Consider the following 22,503-nt stretch of genomic DNA (forward strand, 5'->3'; position numbering starts at 1 on the left):
GCTGGTGGGGAGCATGGGCTTCCATTTTGGGGTGCTGGAGAGCAGGTGTGGTGTCTGCCCACAGTGGGAGAACAGATGCCAGCCTGCAGTGCTGGGGTTGAGAAGGGTTTTGGGACTGTTTTGATACCAGGGCAAGTTTAATCTCAAGTTTGAGTGTCTTGTCTGGGCACTGCCTGCACAGCACTGCTGCTGGCAGCTGCTCCAACCTCTGCTGCGTTCAAGGTGGATGTTTTGAGTCTCCTGTGTTTGGGGAGCACGTCACCTCAGGAAAAAATCCAAACAAACCAAACTTTGTGTATGTCCTGGCCGCCTGCTAAGTCCTGGCTCTCATCTATTCTTGCACTTTAACCTTCCATAGCCGTTCTGCTCCTGGTTTGTTTCTGATGTGTTTTTGTTCTGGTTTATTGCACATCTGTTGCCCTGCCCAGAACTGAAGCTGTTTTATTCTCTTACTCAGTGCTTTCGTATCCTCCAAAGCTCTTTTCCTCCCGTGTTACACCTTCTGCACCCCACCCCTGCTCCTCGGGGGACAGCAGTGACCTCCAGCGCCAGCATCCCCTTCCCTGGGCTGGGGCTAACGAAGGGGCGGGGAAGGCGCTCAGGTCCCTGTTCCTGGGGCTCCTTGGAGCCGGTTGCTATTTCGGTGCGCTCCGAGGTGAGGCTGGACCCAGTTTCACGTTTATTTTGGGATTTAGCGCGTGTGAGTTGACTCACAGCCCATAAAAAGCAGCCGCCAGCACGGCCCGGGCCCGGCTCCGCCCGGGCCGGCGCGCCCAGGGACAATTTTGGGTCCCCGCTGGGGTCCCCCGAGGGGGGGCCCGGGCCGTGGCAGCCGCAGGGTGGCAGCAGGGGACCGGCAGTGGCAGCGGGGGACCGGCGGTGGCAGCGCGTCCCTGCGCCCACGGGGACTGGCACCGTTAATTACCGCCCCTCATTAGCGGTGGGGACGGGAGGGAGCCCCGGCGGTGCTGGGCACTGCTACTCTCTGACGTCATGGGCAGCCTCTGACCTCACACGGAGGAAGCGTGGCCATTGGCTGCGTGCTGTGTGACCTCATGGAAAGGGCGGTGCTGGCTGGCTGAGACTGGCGCTTAGGGCCAGTGTGTGAGCCCATTGGCTCAGCCTGTGATGTCATAGGAGAGCAGTGGTTGTCACTGGCTGGTTTCTGGGTGGCCATGGGAAGGACAGGGTCGTTATTGGCTGAGGCTCCATTGCCTCATCAGCGAGCCTGTGACGTCACAGGGAGGCATGTTCTCATTGCCTGGCTGAGAGTGACTGCCATGATGTCATGAGGTAGCAGGGTGCTCATTGCACAGTAGCATGTGACATTGCAGGGCTGCTGTGACCTGACAGGGAGTACAACAATCACTGACTGGCAGAATGTGACATCACAAGGCAGTGCATGACCTCACAATGGCACAAGATGCTCATTGGCTGGCAGGATGTGATGTTCTTGGACAGCCCATGACATCGTGGAGGAGGGGGCTGCTTATTGGCTGATGTGGTGTGATGTTCTGAAGCAGCCTCTGACATCATGGAGGAGGCAGGTGCTCATTGGTTGTCAGGCTGTGACTTCCAGGAGCAGCACATGACTTTATGAAGGGGGGGACACCTCATTGGTCAGTGGTGTGTGACATCCTGCAGCTGCCCGTGACCTCATGGGGGAGCGGGCACTCATTGGCTGTTGTGTGTAACCTCATGCGGGACTGCGCGCCCATTGGCCGCCGGCCCGTGACGTCACGATAGACGGGCCGCTCATTGACGGCCAGCGCGGGAGCGTGAGTGGCGCCGCCTGGCGGGCGCGAGCGCCGGCGCTGCGAGGCGCCGATTGGCCGGCGGGCGGGGCGGGGCGGGGCCGGGGGGCACGTGCCGGCGGGGCCCCGCGGGGCGGGCGGCGATTGGTCGGACGAGCGCGCGCGTGCCCGCGGCGCGAGCGGGCGCGGAGGCAGCGCATGCGCGGGGCGGTGCGGGCGGGCGGCGATGGCGGCGCGGGGCTGATGGCGGCGGCGGGGGCGGCGCTGCGCTGAGGGAGCGGCCCCGGTCCCGGTCCCGCCCGGCCCGACATGGGTAACGAGGCCAGCCTGGAGGGCGGCGGCGACGACGGGCAGCTGCCGCCCGCCGCCGCCGCCGCCGCAGGGGCCCCGCCGCCGCCCGCCGCCGCCGCCGCCAAGCCGCCTTCAGCACCGGGCGGCGGCGGACAGCTCCCGCCCGCCGCCGGGCCCAGGTCAGAGCGCGGGGCGGGGAGCGGCGGGGGGCGCGGGGTCGGGCGCGGGCTCCGGGCTGCGGGGGGCTCTGAGGGCGCGGGGCACGGCTCGGTGGGGGTGTGGGCACAGGGGAGCAGGGCTGGCGGTGCGGGTGTGTGTGGGGGGGCACGCGGGCAGGAGCTGCGGCCGTGTCGGGTGAGGGCAGAGCGGTGCCGGCTGCGGCGGGGAGCTGTGATCGGGGCTGCTGTGGGGCGGGCAGGGCTGGCTGGGGCTGGAGGTGCCGTGGGGGGCCGCTCCGTGGGGCTCCTGCCGTGGGGTGCCGTTCTGTGGGGCACCTGCGGGCGAGCGCAGGCAGGGCAGACAGGAGTGTGCACGGACTGGAGCCGAGGGCACAGACGGGGCGGCTGCGGGGTGTGGGCAGCAGGGAGCAGGCAGGTGAGGGAGGTACACTGGGCTCAGGGAGGTGATGGAGGCTCCCGAGGCAGGTCACTGCTGGAAGGTACAGCCCCAGGGGAGCGGGCAGCTCCAGGACACCCCTGGGTGCTGGGGAGAGCAAAGCTGCGATCTGGGGCTGGGTGTGGGACAGGGATGGAGTTGCTGGGGAGGAGTGTCGTGTTTGGGGGGCAGGACAAAGCGGGGTGCTGCCCGGTCCAGCAGCAAGGGGGGAGGCATAGGGAGAAGGGAGGGTGGTTCAGGGTTGGTGGGTCTGGTCGGGATGGGGGGAGGGTGCCTGGCAGCACACGGCTGAGAGCACCGGGGCATGTGAGCACCCCAAACGTCTCCACCCCACGTGTGACCACTCCCAAACGTGGCCACCCCAAGTGGAGCCAGCACCAAACGGGAAAGGTCGTTATGTAACAGGAGGGACATGCAGCCCTGCCAGGAGTCATCGGTGCAAAACCTCGCAGGGAGCTGCACCGAGCCGTTCTCCTTCTGCCAGGCAGCGCCAGCTGCGAGGGAGATACTTTGGAAGTGAGTGTGGGATAAGAGATATTTCTTAAAAGAAAAAAGCCAATCCTGAAGCATCATCCTATCTCAAAAAATAAAGTCGAGGAGCAGAAAGTTGCACGGAGAGATGCGGAGGATGCGGTGGGTGGTTCACCCTCAGTGTGTGGCCAGGGCAGGGCCATTCTGGGCTCTTCGCCTCGCCTGGGCAGTGATGAGCCCTGCTGGTCTTGCCAGTTGTGTGGCTTCAGACAGGGAAAATCCAGGTGGGAGGCTGAGCAGGAGCTGCAGTCTTGCCTGGCATTGGGCTCTGTCTTGCTGGGCTGCAGTGGCTGCTCACAGGCACACCGTGACATCCAGTGGGCTTCAGGGATGCTACAGCTGTGGGCAGGCTTCTGTCTGTAAGATCCCTGTGAGCTTTCACACAGTGAGTGTGAAAAAAAATGACTCTGAGGGAAATTGTGCTCATTTTCCTTTACATTTTTCTCAGTTTCCCTTGCTAGAGAGTCCCAACTCCTCTGCTTTGGGTTCTGCCAGTAAAAAGTTGTTCGCAGCTGCTTGAACAATTTATAATTAAATACCTGTGGGGCTGTTTAGGCTGCTGTAATGAGAGGAGCCAAGGAAGCCATGCAGGTCTGCTGTCTCTGTCCAATTCTGGCACTGCTCCTCCATCACTGACCAGTCTCTGTGTTGGCTGCTGTGCAGTGCTGGGGGTTCCAGGGGATTTTAGGGTCCTGGAGCATGCAGGGCTGCTGGGTGGAGGAGCAGAGTCCGTAGCAGTGGCCATCCATGCTCCTCTGGTGCCAGAAACACCAGGTTGTTTTTTCCGGCCGTGCTCCAGCCCTCGCGCACTGAGCTGATGCTCCTGTGCCTCCTGGGAAGCTGCTGCTGGGGAGCTGCCCTCCCTTGCAATTAATTAAAGCAATTAAAGAGGTGGGCCAAGTGAGGCTGTGCTGTGGAGCAGCAGTGGGATGGGGACGATGCTGAGCTGTGCCAGTGCTTCAAACCTAAGCGTGGGAGGGTGTGGGGGGCTGAGATGACACTGAGGGATTTAAATTCAAGGTAGCAAAGTGGCAATGAAGGGAAATGAGGCCTCGAGAAGAAAGTGGCTTTTGTGAGGGGCGGGAGTGGGCACATAAGACAGACCATATGTTGTGAAAGGTTCAGCAGAGCACAGGATGTGCTGGCCAAGCAGTGAGTGTGCAGTGCTAAAGGTGCTGCTCCAGAAATCTCAAGTGGCCAGAGAAAGTGAGTTTCTTTCAATATCAGAGTAATTATTTTTTCCCCTCTGAATTAAGTAACCTAAATCCACATGTAAGCCAGTGAGAACCATAGTAGTAGGACTTTACTGTGTCATTTTTCACAGTTTGCTTTGTGTTACACAGAGAAATAGCCTGAATACCTTATAGGGGCTACCCTGGATTTCGGGCTCTTGTGTTTAAATCCATAATAACAGCTTCTAAGAACTGTGCATCCACTATGAAGATACCCCAGAGGTTGGAAAACTCAAATAGGAATAGCATCTTCTCACTAAGTTGCAACATCTACCACTATTTATGAACTTTGATTTTTTGCTTGCATGCTTTGCCGAGGCACGGGGGAGCCAGAGGTTGGAGGGAAGCTGGGGGCAATGCTCAGCTCTGGGGTGGTTTGGCTCTGCCAGCAGCTCTGCAAAAGGCCAGCATGGTGCAGGCCTGCATTGGCAAGGTGTTTTCAGTGCAGAGCTCACTCTTGTGCAAGGAGCTGCTGGAATCTCACCTGAGGAGGCTGTGCCTGACTCTGGTGCTCCAGCAAGGAGAGATGGAATCTGGGGAGGGAGGGAGGGCAAGCTTGCTGCTGGTCTGCTCAGACAAACAGAGCCTCTAGCCTGAAAGGAAAATGGCTGGGGCACCAATAACCTGTAGGATCACAGGAGCCCAGATTGGTTGCTGATGCATTTGGACAGAAAGCTTTGGACTGGCAAGTTCTACTCTGTTCCTCCAGAGACACCCCGTAAGCAGAAGGGACAAGCTCGTTTCATGGGATGGATGGATGGATGGATGGATGGATGGATGGATGGATGGATGGATGGATGGATGAAAAAGGCTCAGATGGCAGAGCAGGGATGATCCCAAGTTCAGAGCTGTAGCTTGGGGCACAGAGCTTTACATGGCTGGTAACCTGCAGAGAGACTTTATTGCTGCTTCTGACTGTATGTGCCTGATTTCTGCTGGATTCATTCAGGTTTTTGGTCTCGCTGCTGCTCAGCTGTGGAGCTTGCAAAAGGCCCTTTTTGACACCTGGATGCACGAGCTCAGGCTGAAGGATGGGAGAGGGGAAGAGGGGCAGTCTCCTGGGAAGCATTGAGGACCAGCCACAAATTCAGGGGCTGTGTGTGGGAGCAGCAGGGCTTTCAGCACCGCTGTTCCTCTGGACCTGGGTGATGCACACTGCAGGCAGGCTGCAGGCTGAGAGGCTGCGAGGGAGCTTGCTGCCATGGCACACTGGCAGAGGTGCCAGGACCTTTGTTTTCCACGCTGTAGGTCATATTCCAGTATTTTTTAAGCCTCAAGATAGGTTGTGAGCTGAAGGTCTTGAAGCAACCGAGAGGGAATATCTCCAGTACTGTGTGGTAGCACCTTTGGCATGGGCTGTGAGCTCCCTCAGAGCCTTCCCTTGGCTTGGCACAGTGGCAAGGCAAGTGCTGATCCTGTTTACCCTGCTGTACATCCAGCCTTGCTCTGTTTAGCAGGCGATGGAGCTTGAAGTAAAAAATCTGGTGATAGGGAAGAGCATAGGAGAAGCAGAACTGAAAGAAAGCCCTTTAAATCAGAGAAACTTTGGACAAACCATTGCAGTTTGGATGCTCCCTTTTACCCTCTCAGAAGCTCACTTGAGTGTGCTTGTTTGCTTGCCATAAAGTACCATCACAATGAGAGATAAGAAGTTTATACATAAAGATAATTGTTTCAAAAAAAAAAAAGACTTTGCCTCTTTCTTTTTAAATGGGCACTTTTCCCAAGCTTGCAGAAATAAGCAGTCGATGTCCATTTTCATATGACTGTGCTAGAAATAAAACCAGACTGTGATGGGAAGCCAGGCTGTGGAGAGGGCTCACACTCACCTGGAGAGCCCAGAGAGCCAGCTCCATCCTCATTTCCATGCTCTGCTCTCCCCAAAGGCCCTGAGCCCTGCGCAGGATGGGGCAGAGGCATCACCACCAGAGGCATTCCTGGGAATTTCCTCAAATATTAAAACAGTTTTTCCCTGGCTGAGCCATGGACTGGCAGTCTGGAAAAGCCTGCCATGCTTCTGCACTTATTGAGCATTAGTTTATTTGCTGCAAGACATTTGGAGGGTCAGGAGGGAACTGAGGCTGGGTTTGAGTGAGGAGGGGAAGAACAGATACGCAATGTTTTGAGATCATTAAACTTGTGCGAGCAAAACAGAAAGTAAAAGGAGTAGAAAATGGTGTACATGATGGATCAAATCAAAATATTTGTGGTGTTAAATACCCCGCTGGGCATCAATTTATCTTCTGTCATGATGGGCAGGCGGTGCTGGCTGTGACACAGTGCTTTGCGTATTGTGATTGCTCTGACAGCAGCCATTAGGCCACTGAATCCAGACGGCACAATTCTGGGTGCTTAAGTAACTCCAAAACCTCTTCTGGGAACGTGCTCATCAATATTCACAGTGTTTGGCATCAATTATTAATGCCTTTATTTCCAAAACAAATACACAGATTTGCAGTCTGCCTCACAGGTTGGGGTTTCTCACTGCAGGATCCAGCCTGGATGTGGTGGATCTTTACCCCTGGCTTTTGCTGGGTGAGGGGCTCCTGGGGATGTCCCTGCAGTGCCCACTTCTGCCCAGAAAGGATATAGAAGAATTTGGGAGGATTGATGTCCTTTGCTGTGTTGGCTGAAAAGTTGGAGGAGTCCTGGGCTTCCTCTGGTACAACTGGAAGCTGTGGCAGGGCTGCTTCCTTTGCACTGGAAAGCTGAGTGCTGATGGTCAGCCTTCTAGTGGAAGGTGTTCCTGCCCATGGCAGGGGATGGGAGCTAGGTGATCTTTAGGGTCTCTTCCAGCCCAAACGATCCTGATTCTTCTGCTGATGCTCAGGAATGGAGCCTCAGCTCAAGTGGCCACATCCATTGGGGCTGGTGGGTCCCTGCACATTGTTGCTCATGTTGAGCTGGCTGCTGCCTCTCCACTTCTGCTTCTCCAGCGTGCTGCAATAAAGCTGTTTCTTTTCTCTGCTGTGTGAATCAAGCACATATTTGATGTTTCCCATCATGTCTCCAATTCAGTGCAAACAGATAGTCAGTGCTGTGGCATATTCCTGCAGTTTATATGAGTTTGGGGAATACTTGATGTGCATCTGGAGTGGCAGAACACCACAGCCTGCCTGCCACACAGCCTCTCTGCACAGCCATGTTCACCGCTTCCCCTGCTGGGGCTGGCACTGGGGCTGGCCCAGGGTGTTTTTCCAGCAATCCTTTCCCAATTTCCTGGTGTATGAGGTGTCCCTTGGGAAGGATGGGACAGGCAGTCAGGGTGCAGAGTGCTTCCCAAGAGCAGGTAGCTCAGTAGGGTGAAGTAGTTTCATGGCAAAGGCGTTACCATTTTTCACTAAATGTGACAATAACATTATCATGTGGACTTTGCTGTTGAGTGCTGCAGCTCCAGGATGTTCCTTGGGTTTCTTTTTTGGCCAGTGAGTGACAGCAAGTGCTGATGGTCATCTTGGTCCCACACATCGTAAGCTGTCATTCATCTTGAATTTGAGATCGTCGCTGTTGAGCCATCACTGTGTTTCCAAATGTCTGTTTGAATGACAGATCTGTTATTTTTGTATCAGTCTATGAGCACGACTATTCCTACAAACAAGGTTTTTTGTCTTTTTTCGTGCTTGGAGGTGCTAAGCTCTGGCATGACCCCGAGGTGCTGCTGTGCAGCCTGTCAGTCATCGAGGAGCGCGTCGTACCGCTTTCCATGTCACTGATGCTGGCAAGTTTTTATGAATGTGGTGAGCTGGCTCCTCTCTGAGAGCACCCAGCACCCCCAGTGTGCTATTTAGGAGCCTGTAAGAGCAATCAGCATTGCTGGACCCTATTAATGCTGGCCTGGGCTTGATGGCATGGCTGGAAGGGATGTTCATGAGGTGCTCTGCTCATGTTTAATACCAAAGATGACTTAACTACACTGATGGTGGTGTCTCGCTCGCTCCTGGCCTCTGCAGCTTTCCTAGTGTGTGTTTGATACTGAAGAGAGACCCCAGCCCCATTAAGAGACTGGGGACAGTGGGTTGGGTGGGCAGGAGACAGCAGCTGCCTGCCTGTGTTGACAAGTCAAGGAAAGCACCTCTGAATGCAATTTTTATTTTGTTTTCTTTTATTATTTGTGTAAGTCCCATGGTTTGGCTGGAGATGGGGAGGGAATGCGCCCTCCAGCCTGGCTGCTGGCACTGGGAGGCAAAGATGGTTATGATGGCTAGCAAAGACACCTCTGCAGTTCAGAGGCCTATGCTAGCCAAATGGTAATGAAATGGATGTTAAGAGTGAGCATAAATAAGTGTAGAAGCAGTTTACCAGATGGAACAATGGGATATATGATCACAGAAGGTTTAAGTAAAACTGTCGCCTCTGAATGTACAAAGTTGCCCTCAGTCCAAAACTATAGTTTTTGTGATGAGCAGCAGATTAGCTGTTCTTACTGGCTTCATTCCCCCCTGAAGATGTGATTAAATAGTTTGGTGCATTCTCTTTTTTCAAACATGATTTAGTTGTGTTTCTAGGTCATTGTCAATAGAAGAAAAATGTTCATATATTTAATGCAGTTGAGTGCGTTGGGCATCTTCTGAGAGGAGCTACAGCACAAACCCCTCTCCTGCCCAGGCTGTTCCCAGACCCCTCTCCTGCCCCCGTCCTTGGCACAGGAAGGAAGTGCCTTTACACCTTCTCCCTAGGACAAGATGAGCATCTCCATGTGGAGCCTGTTGGTGCTCCCTGTCCAAGAGCCAAGTGATGCAGTGGGCTGTGCAGGGCACTGCTGGGGACAGCTGGAAGCACAGGCCTGGGGGAAACCTCGGCCATTACTTGCTGGTAGACACCATTAGAGCCCCCATCACACCCCCACTAACGAGGTCATGACTGAGATCCTAAATGAGACACTCCTATGGGGGCAGACTGAGAGAGCTGGGGGTGTTGGGTCTGGAGAAAAAAAGGGGGGACCTTAGAGCCACCTGAACCTCTTCTCTCATCATGTGTAGGTCCTCATGAGAAGAGCATTTCCTGTCCTCTTGGAGGGTCTTGATAGCTCTAACTGAACTTAGAGCAAGCAGATGCTGCATAGAAAACCCATCCATGCTGCTTGGGAAATGTTGCAGAATTTTGAGGGTTTTTGGGCATGTGTGACTGACTGCTCTTCACTCTGTTCCAGGACCTGACAGGGACCACAGGCTCTCAGACATGACAGAGCAGTTTCCCACGCTGAACAGCTTTCAGATGAGGATTTGACAGCTCCTCTGACAGATGTAGAAGAAAAATCACCATGAATCAAAATGTCATTTGGTTTAGATGTGGCCAAATCCTGCATTTCAGCCAGGATGTCCAAGGGTGGCAGGACCTCCTCAGTCCAGCCTGGCATAGCAGGGACGCTTGCAAAGGCCAGATGTCAATAGCTGAGAGCAGCCCCTGAACCCTTTTTCTCTTTGTTTCCTTGCATACCAGTGCAACATTGCTTTCTAGCCTGTCTTGAGTCTTTCTTGGCCTTGGGGGCTCATGGGCATTTCCAGCTGCTGGGAGGCTCAGAGCCTGGTTCTCGTGGACATCCCTTTGCAGGACCAGTCCTGAGGGTTGTAGCATCCTGAATAGGGAGATTTATTTTGAAATTTGCCTTTATTTGTGGATTTTTAGCTTTGTTAGGAGATGCTTGGAGTATGCAACCTCTTGTGGTGTGATCTCAGTGCTTCTCAGGCTGCTTCATCCTCAGAAGTTGTATGGGGGTATGAAGTCAATTTGAGATGTGTCTTCAGCTATTGAATGAATCCTGAGGGGTTTGGTGCTCTTAAAAACCCACCTGAGACCCAAATGGGTCTGCCATGGGCTTTCCAGTAGAAAAAAGAGTCTGTTGGTATCTTGTGCCCTTCCTTCATCAGTCTAGACACGAAGAGTACGAAAAGATTTTGCCATATTTCATGTCTGCAAAAGGATGAAGTTGTGCGTGGGAATTACTTGCAAAGATTGACATGTTGTAGCTGCTAACCACCCTTTTTTTTTATTATTATTTAACCAAAAAACAGATTGCAGCCTAGGAAAAACAGCATGTTTTTTTTTTCTTTCATCTTCTAAAGAAAACATTTCACTTATAGATATGTGAATTTATGCGTTATAAAATAGGAATGGTTGAAAATTGGAAATGTATAATAAGTTCTTAAGGGACTTGGTAATTTGCCTTCGTCGTGTGAAAAAAACCCAAATCAGCTGATAGTACAAAGCTTATGAAAGACTGGGGAAAATGTGGGGTTGAACTAGATCTTTTTTCCATGTTGACTCCAAACTGTACTTTTTCTTTTGATGAAACATGAAATTACTTTTAATTTATTTAGTTTCAATCCTAGTTACATAAACTATTATTTGATTGTACAGCTGGACTGAAAAACTGTAGGAGGTCTCACATTTAGGATTTTGCTGCCTGTCTCTCATTAAGCCTACAGCCTGATTTCTTTAAATGCACCTATTAATCTTCTTAGGGAGACAAATTGTTGTTTGGTTGGGTTTTTTCTCTCCCTTTTTTTTTTTTTTAATTTTTTTGTTTAAATACTAACCTCCCAGTTAACTGGCAGAGTGAACTCTGCTGGTTTGCAGCCCTGGCAGGTAGGGCTGTGCTGCAGCTGCAGTTCCAGCAGCGCCTGTTGCCTTGCTGGGCTGGGTTTGCTCTGCTTGCCTCAAACACCCGAGGTGGCCACAGCCTGAGCTGTTCTCATCGTGCTCAGCAACAACCTCTGAGTTGACAGGAAGGAGTAAATGTATTTTCTTCCATTTTAATTTTGCTGTGGGCTATTTCAGCAGTTCATCTGCGGTAACTTGCCAGAGAAGTGGCTGCCCCATCCCTGGAAGTGTTCAGGGCCAGGCTGGATGGGGCTTGGAGCAACCTGGTCTGGTGGCCGGTGTCCCTGCCCACGGCAGGGGGGTTGGAATGAAATGATCATTAAGATCCCTTCCAACCCGAATGATTCTGTGATTTTATGAACTTCTGCTGCATTTTTGATCTCCAGTCTGAGACTCATGGGGTTCCAGGTTTGAGACCCATTAATGTAGCCCTTGTAGGACACAAAGAACGCCATGCTGTCCTCCAAGTGCGTAGATTTTCTCCGTGTTTTCTCTCAGATGCATCAGCATTGTTGTCTCCTGCCCACCAACAATAAGCCACCATAATTTGGGTTTCTTCTTCCCAGCTCATCACAGGATTTCTCAACACCCTGGGCAAGCATTGGTAGTGGCCCTTTGGGATGCTGCCCTTTGGAACCTTCTCCACTCTCCTGTGCTGGGAATGGCTCTTGGGAGGGTGAGGGAGCTGCTGTCAGTCCCAAGCACATCCCTGGGCTGCAGCAGCTCTGATATGAGCTGTGAGATGTCTGGAGCAGATAGGGCTGGAGCACATTGTGCTGGGGCTGGGCAGCAGCGGCCGCTTCCCGTGAGTGCTCCTGACGCCGGCGGACGTGAGGAGGTGACGGTGGGTGCTGCTCTCATCCCTGTAAAACACTCCATCCTTTGTATTCAGGGCAGATCTCTGGTCCCAAGGAGCAAAAATATCCAAGCCTTCTCCTTTTCCCACCTGTTTCCCATCTAAGTTGTGGATGTTTTGCTTGGGAATCCTGTAGCTGGAGAGCACAACAGGAAAAGAGGTTGTTTTCATTTATATAGTGTATTACATAGAACCTTTTGTGATGGTGGTGATTTTCAGAGCCCATTTACCACTATATTGGATGAGGTTTTGACTGGTTACACACTGCAGTTATAGCAGAGCATCAGTTCCTGTTGGAGTGGAAAAGATGATGCCTATCACTACATTATATGCCACTGATTGCCTCAACCTGGCAAAAATAAGGCATCCAGAAACATCCCTCTGGGAGGAAACTCTGAACTGTCTCTTTAGGCATCCCTTTTCTGCTTTATTTTATCTGCCTTCCTCATCTTCCAGGCTCTCCTCCTCCTGCATTGTTAATGGATGTTAAGCACTGGTTAATGGATTAGGATAGGATTCCTCTTGGCCGTACAACTCAGTTTCATCCAACCCATCTCCATGATTACCTATTTAATTTTGATTTATTATTAAGTGAAAATACAGACCCAAACACTCTGAACTGACAAATTATCACACCTTTCTTTTTATTTGAAATACACAAACAAAACCCAAGCAGCTGCTCTGGGTAGGAATAAAGTGCCTTCTGCTTCTCAACCTGTCTAAAATTTGCTTCCCTTCCCAACTAAACTTCTCAGCCTTAAATTTTACCTGCTGCCATTTCTGCCAAGCTAAGCCTTCCGAGGGTTCTGCAAGGACAGATACATCAAATATGCAGATGCCTCCATCTCTTTGGGGACAAATGTTCTGGGCTGAGGTACGTGCAGCAGGGAAACGCAGGCAGGGACAAGGAGCCTCAAAGAGCTGCAGAAGCTGGAGAAATGTTTTCCTTTGATCCTATAAAGAATTTGGCAGGGGAATTTCAGACTCGTCTATTTCAAAAGTACATTTAAACTAAACAGCTTGAGATATTGAAGTTGATGGTGTCTCTGACAGTGTTGGTAATGTATTGTTCCTTGGGTTTCCTTTACCTTTCCTGCTGTGAATAATGAGTTTTACACATAAAAACATGATTCTGAGTTTGGTTTGCTATTCCAGTTCATATCTCTGAAAACCAGAAAGTGCAAATCTAAGACACAAAAACACTGAGCCCATCCAGTGCCAGCCCCTGGGCATGTCCCACCAGGCATTTGCAACCACAGTCTTAAATAAAAGACAATTTTGGACCCTGTGAGCTGGTGTGGGGAATGTCAGGGAGGAAGAAAAGAAACCTCTGCAGCTGAGAAATGCTTCTGAGAAACATAATCTGATGTGAAGATTTTGTTTAAAGTCACCTGGCCGTGTTGGACACAGATTTCTCCTCCTCACAGGGAGATGTGGGCTCACCACGTTTTCCATGTACCTCTCCACATGTGCTGTATTTGGAGCTCTTTGTGAGGGATCAGTTGATGGCTGTTTCCTCAGTCCCTGCCCAAATGAGCTCTTGATTGCTCTTCCACACCTCGGATATCCACTCTCCTGGTAACCTGAGGCAACAACCAAAAAATAAAATCAAGGACCTGAATGGCCTGGGGAAGAGGAAAAGGGACTATTGTGAGATAGCCAAAATGTGTAGAGGTGCAAAGACACAAACTGCAGGATGGATAAAAATGCTGTGGTTTTTCACAGACACACACAAAAAATCAGGTGCCTTGTTTCATTTGCCCAGGCTCAGATAAATGAGGGTGCAAAGTCAGGATTTTTTGGTTGCTGCATAGTCACTAGGAGCTGCCTGTCTCTCTGCAGTGTGGCACTCTGATTTCCTCTCCTGGAAATTGCTTTTTAACTGTGTTTTTCTTTCCTTTTTCTAAAAATACAAACCAGTTTCTTTCTGGTCTGTCATTACTGCCTCTTTTTTAACAGCACTTCTCTTTCTGATGGATCTTCCTTTTTTTTTATGCCTGGAATGAATGTTGTTCTCCGTTCTGGGCTGAGTTTGGTTGACTCAAGCTGTCATGGAGATGGATAATGATACATTTTTTGCATCAGATTTTAATTTTGGAGCATGGGTGGAACTCATCCAAAAGAAGGGCCCTGCAGTCTTCCCAGTTTCTTAATGGTTGAATACCAACTTCTTGTGGAAGGCAGAAGTCTGGGGACCCTTGTGTGGTGTGGAGATGACTGGGATGTTGATCTGTTGGAGCCAGACCCCTGGATTGACCCTTTTTTGCCACCTGTGACAAATGCTGCTCGTGTTGGATTCATTTTTTGAGCCAGCCAGCACCTGCAGGAATCCATCCAGCTCCTGCACAGAGTCAAGCCTGAATGCAAAAGGGAGAATTGCAAAGCCAGACCTTGGTGCCACACTCTTTGTGGGGAAGGAAGCCAGAAGCAAGTCAAGGGAACAGGCTGCCTTTGCTCTTCTCTTTGAATTGCTTTCCAAACTGCCTTTTTCCCAAAATAACTTAATTGTGTATTTTTGGGGGTGGATTGTTCTATATTTGTTGATGAGCATTAAATTGATGTTTTCTGAGAATGGTCCAACATGGCTTGCAGAACTCTTTGCAGAGCATCAGTGTCTGATTTAGAACCCATCACCACATGTGGCTATGGTTGTTCTCTGTGCCTCACTCTGCATTTCTTGACCTTGGATTTCACCTGCCATGGTGTTTCAAGACATCCAGTTCAGGAGAGCCTTCTACAGCTCTTTGCATTCAGCTTTAGCTTTGAATATGCTGAATAAATTTCCATGGCTCAGCAAACTTGTCCTTTCCTTATCCCCCCTCCTTCCCAAGCCATTTATGAATATCCCATTTATCCCATGGCAAGATCCTGCACCTCTGCTTGTGAAAACCTGACCATCTGCCTCTGTCCTGGGTGTCCTAAATCCTGATAAGTTATAAACCCATAAGAAGGATTCCTCTTCTATCACTTCTTTCTTTCTTTCTTTCTTTCTTTCTTTCTTTCTTTCTTTCTTTCTTTCTTTCTTTCTTTCTTTCTTTCTTTCTTTCTTTCTTTCTTTCTTTCTTTCTTTCTTTCTTTCTTTCTTTCTTTCTTTCTTTCTTTCTTTCTTTCTTTCTTTCTTTCTTTCTTTCTTTCTTTCTCCCCTTTCTTTCTCCCCTTTCTTTCTCCCCTTTCTTTCTAGATTTTTATCCTAACAATTCTCCCACTTGAGATGATTTTTCATACTAAGTATTGCCTTTTACTCCTGTAGCTTGGTTGTTTAATGCTATTGCTGTGTTATGGCCTTGTCTTAAACCTTTCCTTGACAGTGCATGTTTTGCTAACAGGTGCCATGGAAACTTCCCTTTGTTACCCTTCCACCTGCTGCTTTTAATTTCTTTCTAACAAACCTTCTCACTTTTTCTCTTCTTTATTTCCCAGTTGTATCTGAAAATTATAGTAATCATGTGAATTTCTGTGTCGTTTCCCAGTCCTGCACATAGATTGAAGCCGAGTCTGTTACTGTTCCTGAAGGTTTGTGTGTCAGGTTTGGCTCCTCAGAGCAGGCACATCCCTGTCACAGGATTCAGTCCAGAGCAGGTAGCTTCATTCTGCATTGCTTTAGGGAACAGCTAACGAACTAAACAAAAAATTGTGTCGCTGCTAATTAAAATCAGAGAGGCTCTCAAGGAGGGCGGCCGTGGGTTATAATCGTAGATTTACAAGATAAGCTTTCACCAGCCGTGTGCCATAAACATTCCTCAGCTTCATGCCGTGGTTTATCTTTCAGCTTTGCTGGCATTTTGTAAATACAGAGCAGTAATTCATGGTGTTGGCTTTCCTGGGACAAAGGCCTTCAGTTAAGCGTGACTGCAACAATCAGCTCCTCTACCCTTGCACTGCCAGAGCTCACATGTGGGATGGGAGCGGATCAAGGCTGAGGGGAGCGGCTGCTCCTTGCCTGGGGTGCTCTCCCCACCATCCTCGTCCTTGCTGCTGCCCACAGGACTTTCAAGATTGTCATGGCTCTTTGATGTAATTTTACCACACATAAATGCCTTGCTCATAGCAATCAGTTGTACAAGGAAGGATATGGAGGCAACAATTGAGTAGCTGAGTGGAAATCAGACTGAAGAGATGGCTCCAGCCCACACCTCTCCATGGCTCCTGGGGATGTTTATCCCTGTTTTAGCTGCTGTTTCCCTACGTGCTCCTTGGTATTGGTCGCAGGGCCATAACTCTGTGGCACAGCTCTTCATTCATTGCAGACCTTCCAAATCCTGCAGTAAAGAGGAGAGGAGCTCTGCAGGCAGCAGCTCACTTTCCTGTGCAGGCTGCAGCATGGCCACCCTCAGCATCACCTCAATTAATGCTAAACAAGGGGCACTTAATGAGCCCAGACCTGCTGAGCATCCTCCCCTTCAGCAGTGTCCTCAGGCCCAGCAGCTGGGGTGACTGATGCCTCCTGTTCCCACCAGGTCCCCCCAAAGACTCCAAGGCTTCACCTGCACTGCAGGTCCAAAGCTGACCCTCCAGCTGCACCCATTCACTGGATGAGGTGATGTTCCTCCTTGCCTTGAATCTTCCAGATACCTCCTAAGTGCCCAGAGAGAGGCAGAGAGGGATTGGATACCCCATAGCCTTTCTAGGCTCTCTGTGTCCATCCCAGGCACAGTGAAGCCCTGGTTCTCATCACTGAGCTGTACAGCTCCTCTCACACCCTGCAGCTGATGGCATTTTGATCAAGAGGTGGCTTCTACTCCATCTCTGGAAGATTTAAATGTAGTTTTCAGCTATCACAGAGGAAACAGATTTTCCCTCTCGCTGAAGTAGAATGAATATTGGACACTGCACTTACCCCTGGGGTATTTTAATGCTTTGAAGTTCAAGATCATTAATGTTCTCAGTAACAATTTTATCATTTTAAAAGGAGACCCTGTTCAAATCTTTGGACCTTTACAGTGCCTGCTCCTGTAAGGCTATCTGAAAAGTGATCTCTTTGATATATATGGGACTGAGATCATTACCTGCCAGCTCTTCTGTCAGGCCTGTTTGCCTTTGGCTCTGAAGGGTTTGGCCAAGATCCTGACAGTGGTGGCCACACGTTTCAGGCATCAGCAGCTGAAAGAGCAGCTCCCCAGAGCAGCATGGGGTGGTCTGCAGGTCACTCAGTGACCTTCTGGCTTGTGAGAGCTCATGTGAGAGATGCAAAACTCTGCCCTGACTCCTGTTCAGGTCTTGGGGTTCATAGAGGTTGCTCTGGACTCTGTAGGGATCAGCTGCCTTGCATTTAATTGCAGATGTTCATTACGGTGTGTACAGGGTGTCTGACAGACATCTGACCTTGGGGTTCTTTGGAGAGGTCTGGGGATGTTGGTCTGGTGGGCAGGAACAGCCACAGCTCTGTGTTTATATTGCAAACTGCTCCAAGGGAAATTACTCTTGGCTCAACCAGGGCTAAGTAAGGTGCACATTAAGTATTTGCTTGCCACGTAGCAAAATTAGAATGGTAAACAACAGAATACAATAAAATAGGGTCGAGTTGGAAGGGCCTTCAATGATCATTTAGTCCAACTGCAAATGATAATGATTCAAAAACCTTTACCAAAAGGCAGTTGTGCAGGAATGAAAATAAGCAAGTAAATGCTTATTTAGAGCTTAAATCAGTCATAAACCCTTCTGCTGTGTAGGATTCAGCTAATAAGATGGCAGATGCCTCTCAACAGCCGTGCCTGACAGAGCAGCAGCGAGAGTGACATTGATGTGTTCTCCTGTTGCAGATTCTGGGTTGAGCTAGACATGGTGCTAAGGCAGAGAATAACTGCTTGGTGGTGGCTGTGCAAGCTGGAAATCTCCTGGATCCTGTTACCTTTCCATGCATGGCATTTCAAACAGAAAGGCCAGCAGCAGCTCTGGTGTGTTATCCCCTGCAGAGCCAGGGCCAGAGGGGTGCCCGCAGCGCTGCTCACCCACAGCAGCACCACCCCTGGGCAGGGCTCCGTTCGGTGTGCTGGCTGCCCGTGCCTTGTGCCGCCCCCTGCCTGGGTGTAACAGCGAGGCACAGCACTCAAACCATCACATTTCTCTGTATTTATGAGAACAGGTGTGAGGGTGGAGGTTAAAGACCTGCATGATGACCAGATGGGGTGGAAGCAGGAGCTCAAGTACGCTGTCAGCATCAGGAGATGAGCTTTAGGGATGCCTCAGTCGCCAGGAAAATGCCTGACAGGAGCTGCATCTTATTTGATGGGGATAAGGCAACCCTGGAGCACAAAGCTGCAGGAGAACAGGGTTTTTCCACTGCTCACAAAAGCAAGTCATTAAACACTGTGGCCTTTCACAAGAGTGCTTATGTTGCCATCTAATAAAATACTCCCTGACGGTTTCTAGTCACCATTTCGTATTTTCTATTTTGATTTCAGCTGTGTGGCATTCGCTGTTTTTAAACCATCCATTTCCAGAGTGATTCTCTTTCTGCATGGACATCAGTGTAATCAATTTAGGGATACTTGGATTTAAGCAGCTGCTTAATTCTGTAACTGCTGGGGGCTTTTTCTTTGTCAAAGCAGAGCCTGATACAGGATTCCCTGTGTTGGATGTAGGACTTTTTAGAGCTACAAGCTGCCCCCAATAGAACACCCAAGCTTGGGGTATATCTGAGCATTGCTAGTGTGAGAATTTCAGTGCACAGAGCTGAAACCAAAGGCCCTCCACATCAGACACTTCTTTTTCTGTTTATTTATTAAAAGGGTTGTCCTATTTTCTAGTCAGACTTGCTGACAGGCAGTGTTACCAGCTAACATTTGCTATTATCCCATGCTGTTCCTTTGCCAACCCATAACCATTCAGAATTATGTCTTTCCAAGTCAAACCCAGTGCCATTTTGACCTAGAGTACAACTGCCAGCTTGTTTAGCTACCTGTTTTTTTTCCTAAATAGGTTACACTCAGTGATTCTTAAAATCAGTCATGTGGATGTTCACATCAGGTTGCAGTCGAACCAACTAGGTCAAATCTCTGCTCGTAGCTGAGCAGCTCCAATTCTTGTTGGTCAGCCCAGCCTCCCTCTTTTGGGTGTGAGCCTCTTCACGTGTCCCTCTTCATGCTTTGAGTTGTGTGCTGCTCATCCCTTTGCAGATAAACAATCATTTTCCCTCTTTTCCTACCCAGCTTTCCTTTTTTTTTTTTTTCCTACTATCAGAAAAGACTTGATTGTCCTCATTTTGCTGATTTTTGATCTGGTTTTGAAGCTGGAAGCTCCCTTCTATGGACAAATTCAGCTCCTCTTTGAAAAGCCTGAGCAGGGCATGCAATTTGTAAAATAATGATGACACTGCCACTTATTTTCATGGTGTTTATCTAGTACAATGCAGTAATTAGATGAGTTGCCCAGCAAGCAAGGACCCTTTTCCCTTAGCAGCAGGCAGAGGAAGGGATGCAATCCCTGTTTCTCGGTTGCACAGAAGGGCTGCAGCTCCTGCAGGATTTACTCAGACCACAAATGCCAAGCTCCTGTGGATGCAATCACTGCCAGGTGGATGTGGCCAGTGTGCTCAAGGCAGGGATGTGAAATTAGACAAAAAGCAATAAATCAGTAGAAAACCAATGCTGTCTCTTGAACTTTCCCACACAAGTCAACAAGATTTCATTTACCAGCTGTGCATGTAGATTTTGTGTAATATTGTTATTGCTTGATTTTATAGCAGAGACATTAACAGTGCTGGCATTTACCTTGTGATGGTTATTGCTCCCAAGTTAGCACCTCTGCTGACAAAGGGCCTGTTGACATCTCTTGGGATGCTGGCTCCAAGCCTGGGTCTTGCCTGTAAAATTCAGTGGCACTGATGAACCTACTTGAGTTAAATTAGAGCAATTCCCTCCTACAGACCCTGACTTTACCTGGGAATTCCCAAATAAGAAAGCTGTACCAATTTGCTGGCAGAGGATTGTAAACCAGTGCTATGTCATTGTATTGCTTTTATCTCCACTGATGCTGCTGACATCTTTTCCCTGGTGCTGCTGTGGCATCAAAAGTCTGGTTTAGGACAAATCATGTTTTTCTGAAATTAAATATTAACCAGCAAGCAGTCTAACATTTGTTTTGGCTGTAAGTAGGACTTTGTTTTTAAAGCTTTCCCAATTTTTGCAATTTTAATGCAAAAATGTTATTTTTACATTAGGGAAAAAATCAGGCATAAAAAAATCTGAGATGTTTGTGACATCTCACAGTGCTGAGCTTGGTTTTGTGGTGAATGCCTTTGACCCTTGGTTTTCCTTGTGCTGTTCATGCTTCTGATCATTCTGGGCAGCTCTTCCCCCTCAGTACTTATCCATCTCCTCCCAGGGTGTTGTGTCAGCCCTAAATAGAAAGGCTGGTTCCATATCCATGTCTGTTCCTGAGTGGAACCAGGGAATTTCTGGGCCTTTTAATCAGAAGTATCTGATGGAGAGGCAGAGCTGGATATGGATTAACGAATGTCTCAGGTTGATTTTTGGCTCTGGGCTCTGTGGCAGCAGCCTTGCAGCTTTACCACCTCTCTTTCATGGAGCTGAGAGTTAATTTCTGTTACTTAGCCTTGTGCTGGAAAATGGAGGGAGTTTTAGAAAGAAATAGGAAAGACACAATTTTTCAATTTACAAACAATAAAAAAAGGAAGGAAACAGTAGCTGCCCACCCTCCCAGTGACTGTGGGCAGGTGAGTAGAGCTGCCTGCCTGCCCTTCTTGTGATAAAAAGCATTCATAGGACATAATAAATGAAAACTTTAACAGTATAATTGTTAATACACTCAGTCAAACACTTGATATTCTTTAGCTGTACAAAATTATTACTCCATTGGTTACAGAGAGTGCAGCTGAGTTTGGACTCCATATCACCCAATATTTCTAATTCAGCAGTTAGGGCAGTGCAAAATCAATACATCCCCCATCAAACAGAGGAAATCCTGCCTTATTAAGGCATTCCAGTTTAATTGTTAATAGATACTCTAGTGAAATTGGGAGGAATTCTTTGGAACTGGTTATCAGCCCAGTGCTAGTTAACTATCAGTGATAAAGCCTGTAAAAAAACCAATATAGGGCTGAGCTGCAGTTTGGGCTTTTGTAACAGGAAAAAAAAAGGTTTCATAGATGGGTACAAATCATACAAATATTGGATCATCCTTGCAGAAGATGCAGTGAGCGTGGGCCTGTGTTTGATTCCATATGACTATTCTCATGTTCTTTCCTGAGGCATCTCTCCTGGATTGAGTTACTGTATTTGACAGACCAGATGATTTCTTCTGGTCTTAAAATTTCACGGATATGTTCAACTGGTGCAAGTGAGAGACAGCACAGCCTGTGTCACAGGGGGGTTGAGGCATCCTGGATAATTATAAAATAAATAAATGCAGTGTTGGTAGAAGTGCATGGAGTGAAGCTGCTGCTGGGAATGGGATGGAGGTGGTGCCCAGCATTACTTAGCACTTGAGAAGGTGCAGGGAGCTGGAGCCCAGTCTGGGAAAGCATCTCTGACCTGCCAGACAGTGAGCACCAACACCCTCCTCTGTCTTGTGTGCCAGCAGTGAGGCTCAGGGCTAAATAACAGCACCTGCTCTATTGTTCCTCATGGGCTTTTCCATTTCCAAGAGAGCCACACTGTTTTGGGAAGGGAATCTGAACTTGTCTGGGTGTTACCTGACAGCTCCCTGACGGAGTCAGAATTCTTACTTGGCGGCAAGTATTTTTCATATCAAATGGGGAAAACCCCTGAATTTTGAAATTTGCAGTGGAATAGAATGACAGAATGGTTTGGGATGGGAGGGAGCTTACAGACCACCTCATTCCACCCCCTGGATACACCTTACTGGATACACATTCAGTATCCCAGGTTGCTCCAAGCCTCATCCAACCTGGCCTTGATCACTTCGAGGGATGGGGCAGCCACAGCTTCTCTGGGCAGAAAACCATTCTGCTGTTCCAAACAACAATTATTTATTTGACCATATAATGTTATTTCAGAGTTGTTTAATACACCATTAGGATAGGGTGTGTCTAATACATAAATGCTGAGGGTTTTACAGAAATATTAAATTTAAGTGAGAAGTTGCATTTTGCTTTCTGACAGTACTTCCTTTGGTGTCTGGGGCTGAGCTCTCCAATCTCCACCAGCTACACATGGTTTTATGTGTTTTATGAGGCAGTGGCTCTGCAGCCCTTGACATCAGGAGTCAAACCCCAAATCTGAACTGAAGGGTGTCAGAACTAACAATGGAGGAGCAGCACATGCCAACAACATTCATGGCAGGTGCTGCTGTAGGGCCAGGAGCAATTTTCTCTTCAGTCTAGAACAGATCACTCTCTCCCTTAGTGCTTTGCTTTATTATTATTGTGATTCTTTCTCCAGAGAAGTGGGTTTCAACCTGCAGACAGAAAGTATTCCCAAAGTGCTATTTTACTATTTATTTTCATCGAACTTCCTATTACTGTGGCAACATGCACTTTGAATTTCATTAGTTTTATGCATTTAAGTTCCCTTTTTAAACCTTTATAAGGTCAGACCCTGCTTGGGTAAATCAACAATGTATTAAATTTGAGGTTCTGAGTAATACTTTTCCTTAAACAGCTGTAGATCACAGGTAGTGAGGGCATTAGGGCTTCTGCTTTTTT

General features: G+C 49.0%; 1 protein-coding gene across 2 annotated transcripts in view; it reads left to right on the forward strand.

Moving 5' to 3' along the window:
* The first annotated feature begins 1,913 nt into the window (after positions 1 to 1,913).
* Positions 1,914 to 22,503, forward strand: part of BSN (bassoon presynaptic cytomatrix protein) — an 88,561-nt gene continuing 67,971 nt past the window's right edge. For both annotated transcript variants that reach the window (XM_074550064.1, XM_074550065.1), the window contains exon 1: positions 1,914 to 2,224. In XM_074550064.1, the coding sequence (XP_074406165.1) occupies positions 2,064 to 2,224 (161 nt within the window). In that variant the 5' untranslated portion in view covers positions 1,914 to 2,063. The remainder of the gene's footprint in view (positions 2,225 to 22,503) is intronic.

Source organism: Zonotrichia albicollis, chromosome 12 (assembly GCF_047830755.1).
Source record: "Zonotrichia albicollis isolate bZonAlb1 chromosome 12, bZonAlb1.hap1, whole genome shotgun sequence".
Lineage (NCBI taxonomy): Eukaryota > Metazoa > Chordata > Aves > Passeriformes > Passerellidae > Zonotrichia > Zonotrichia albicollis.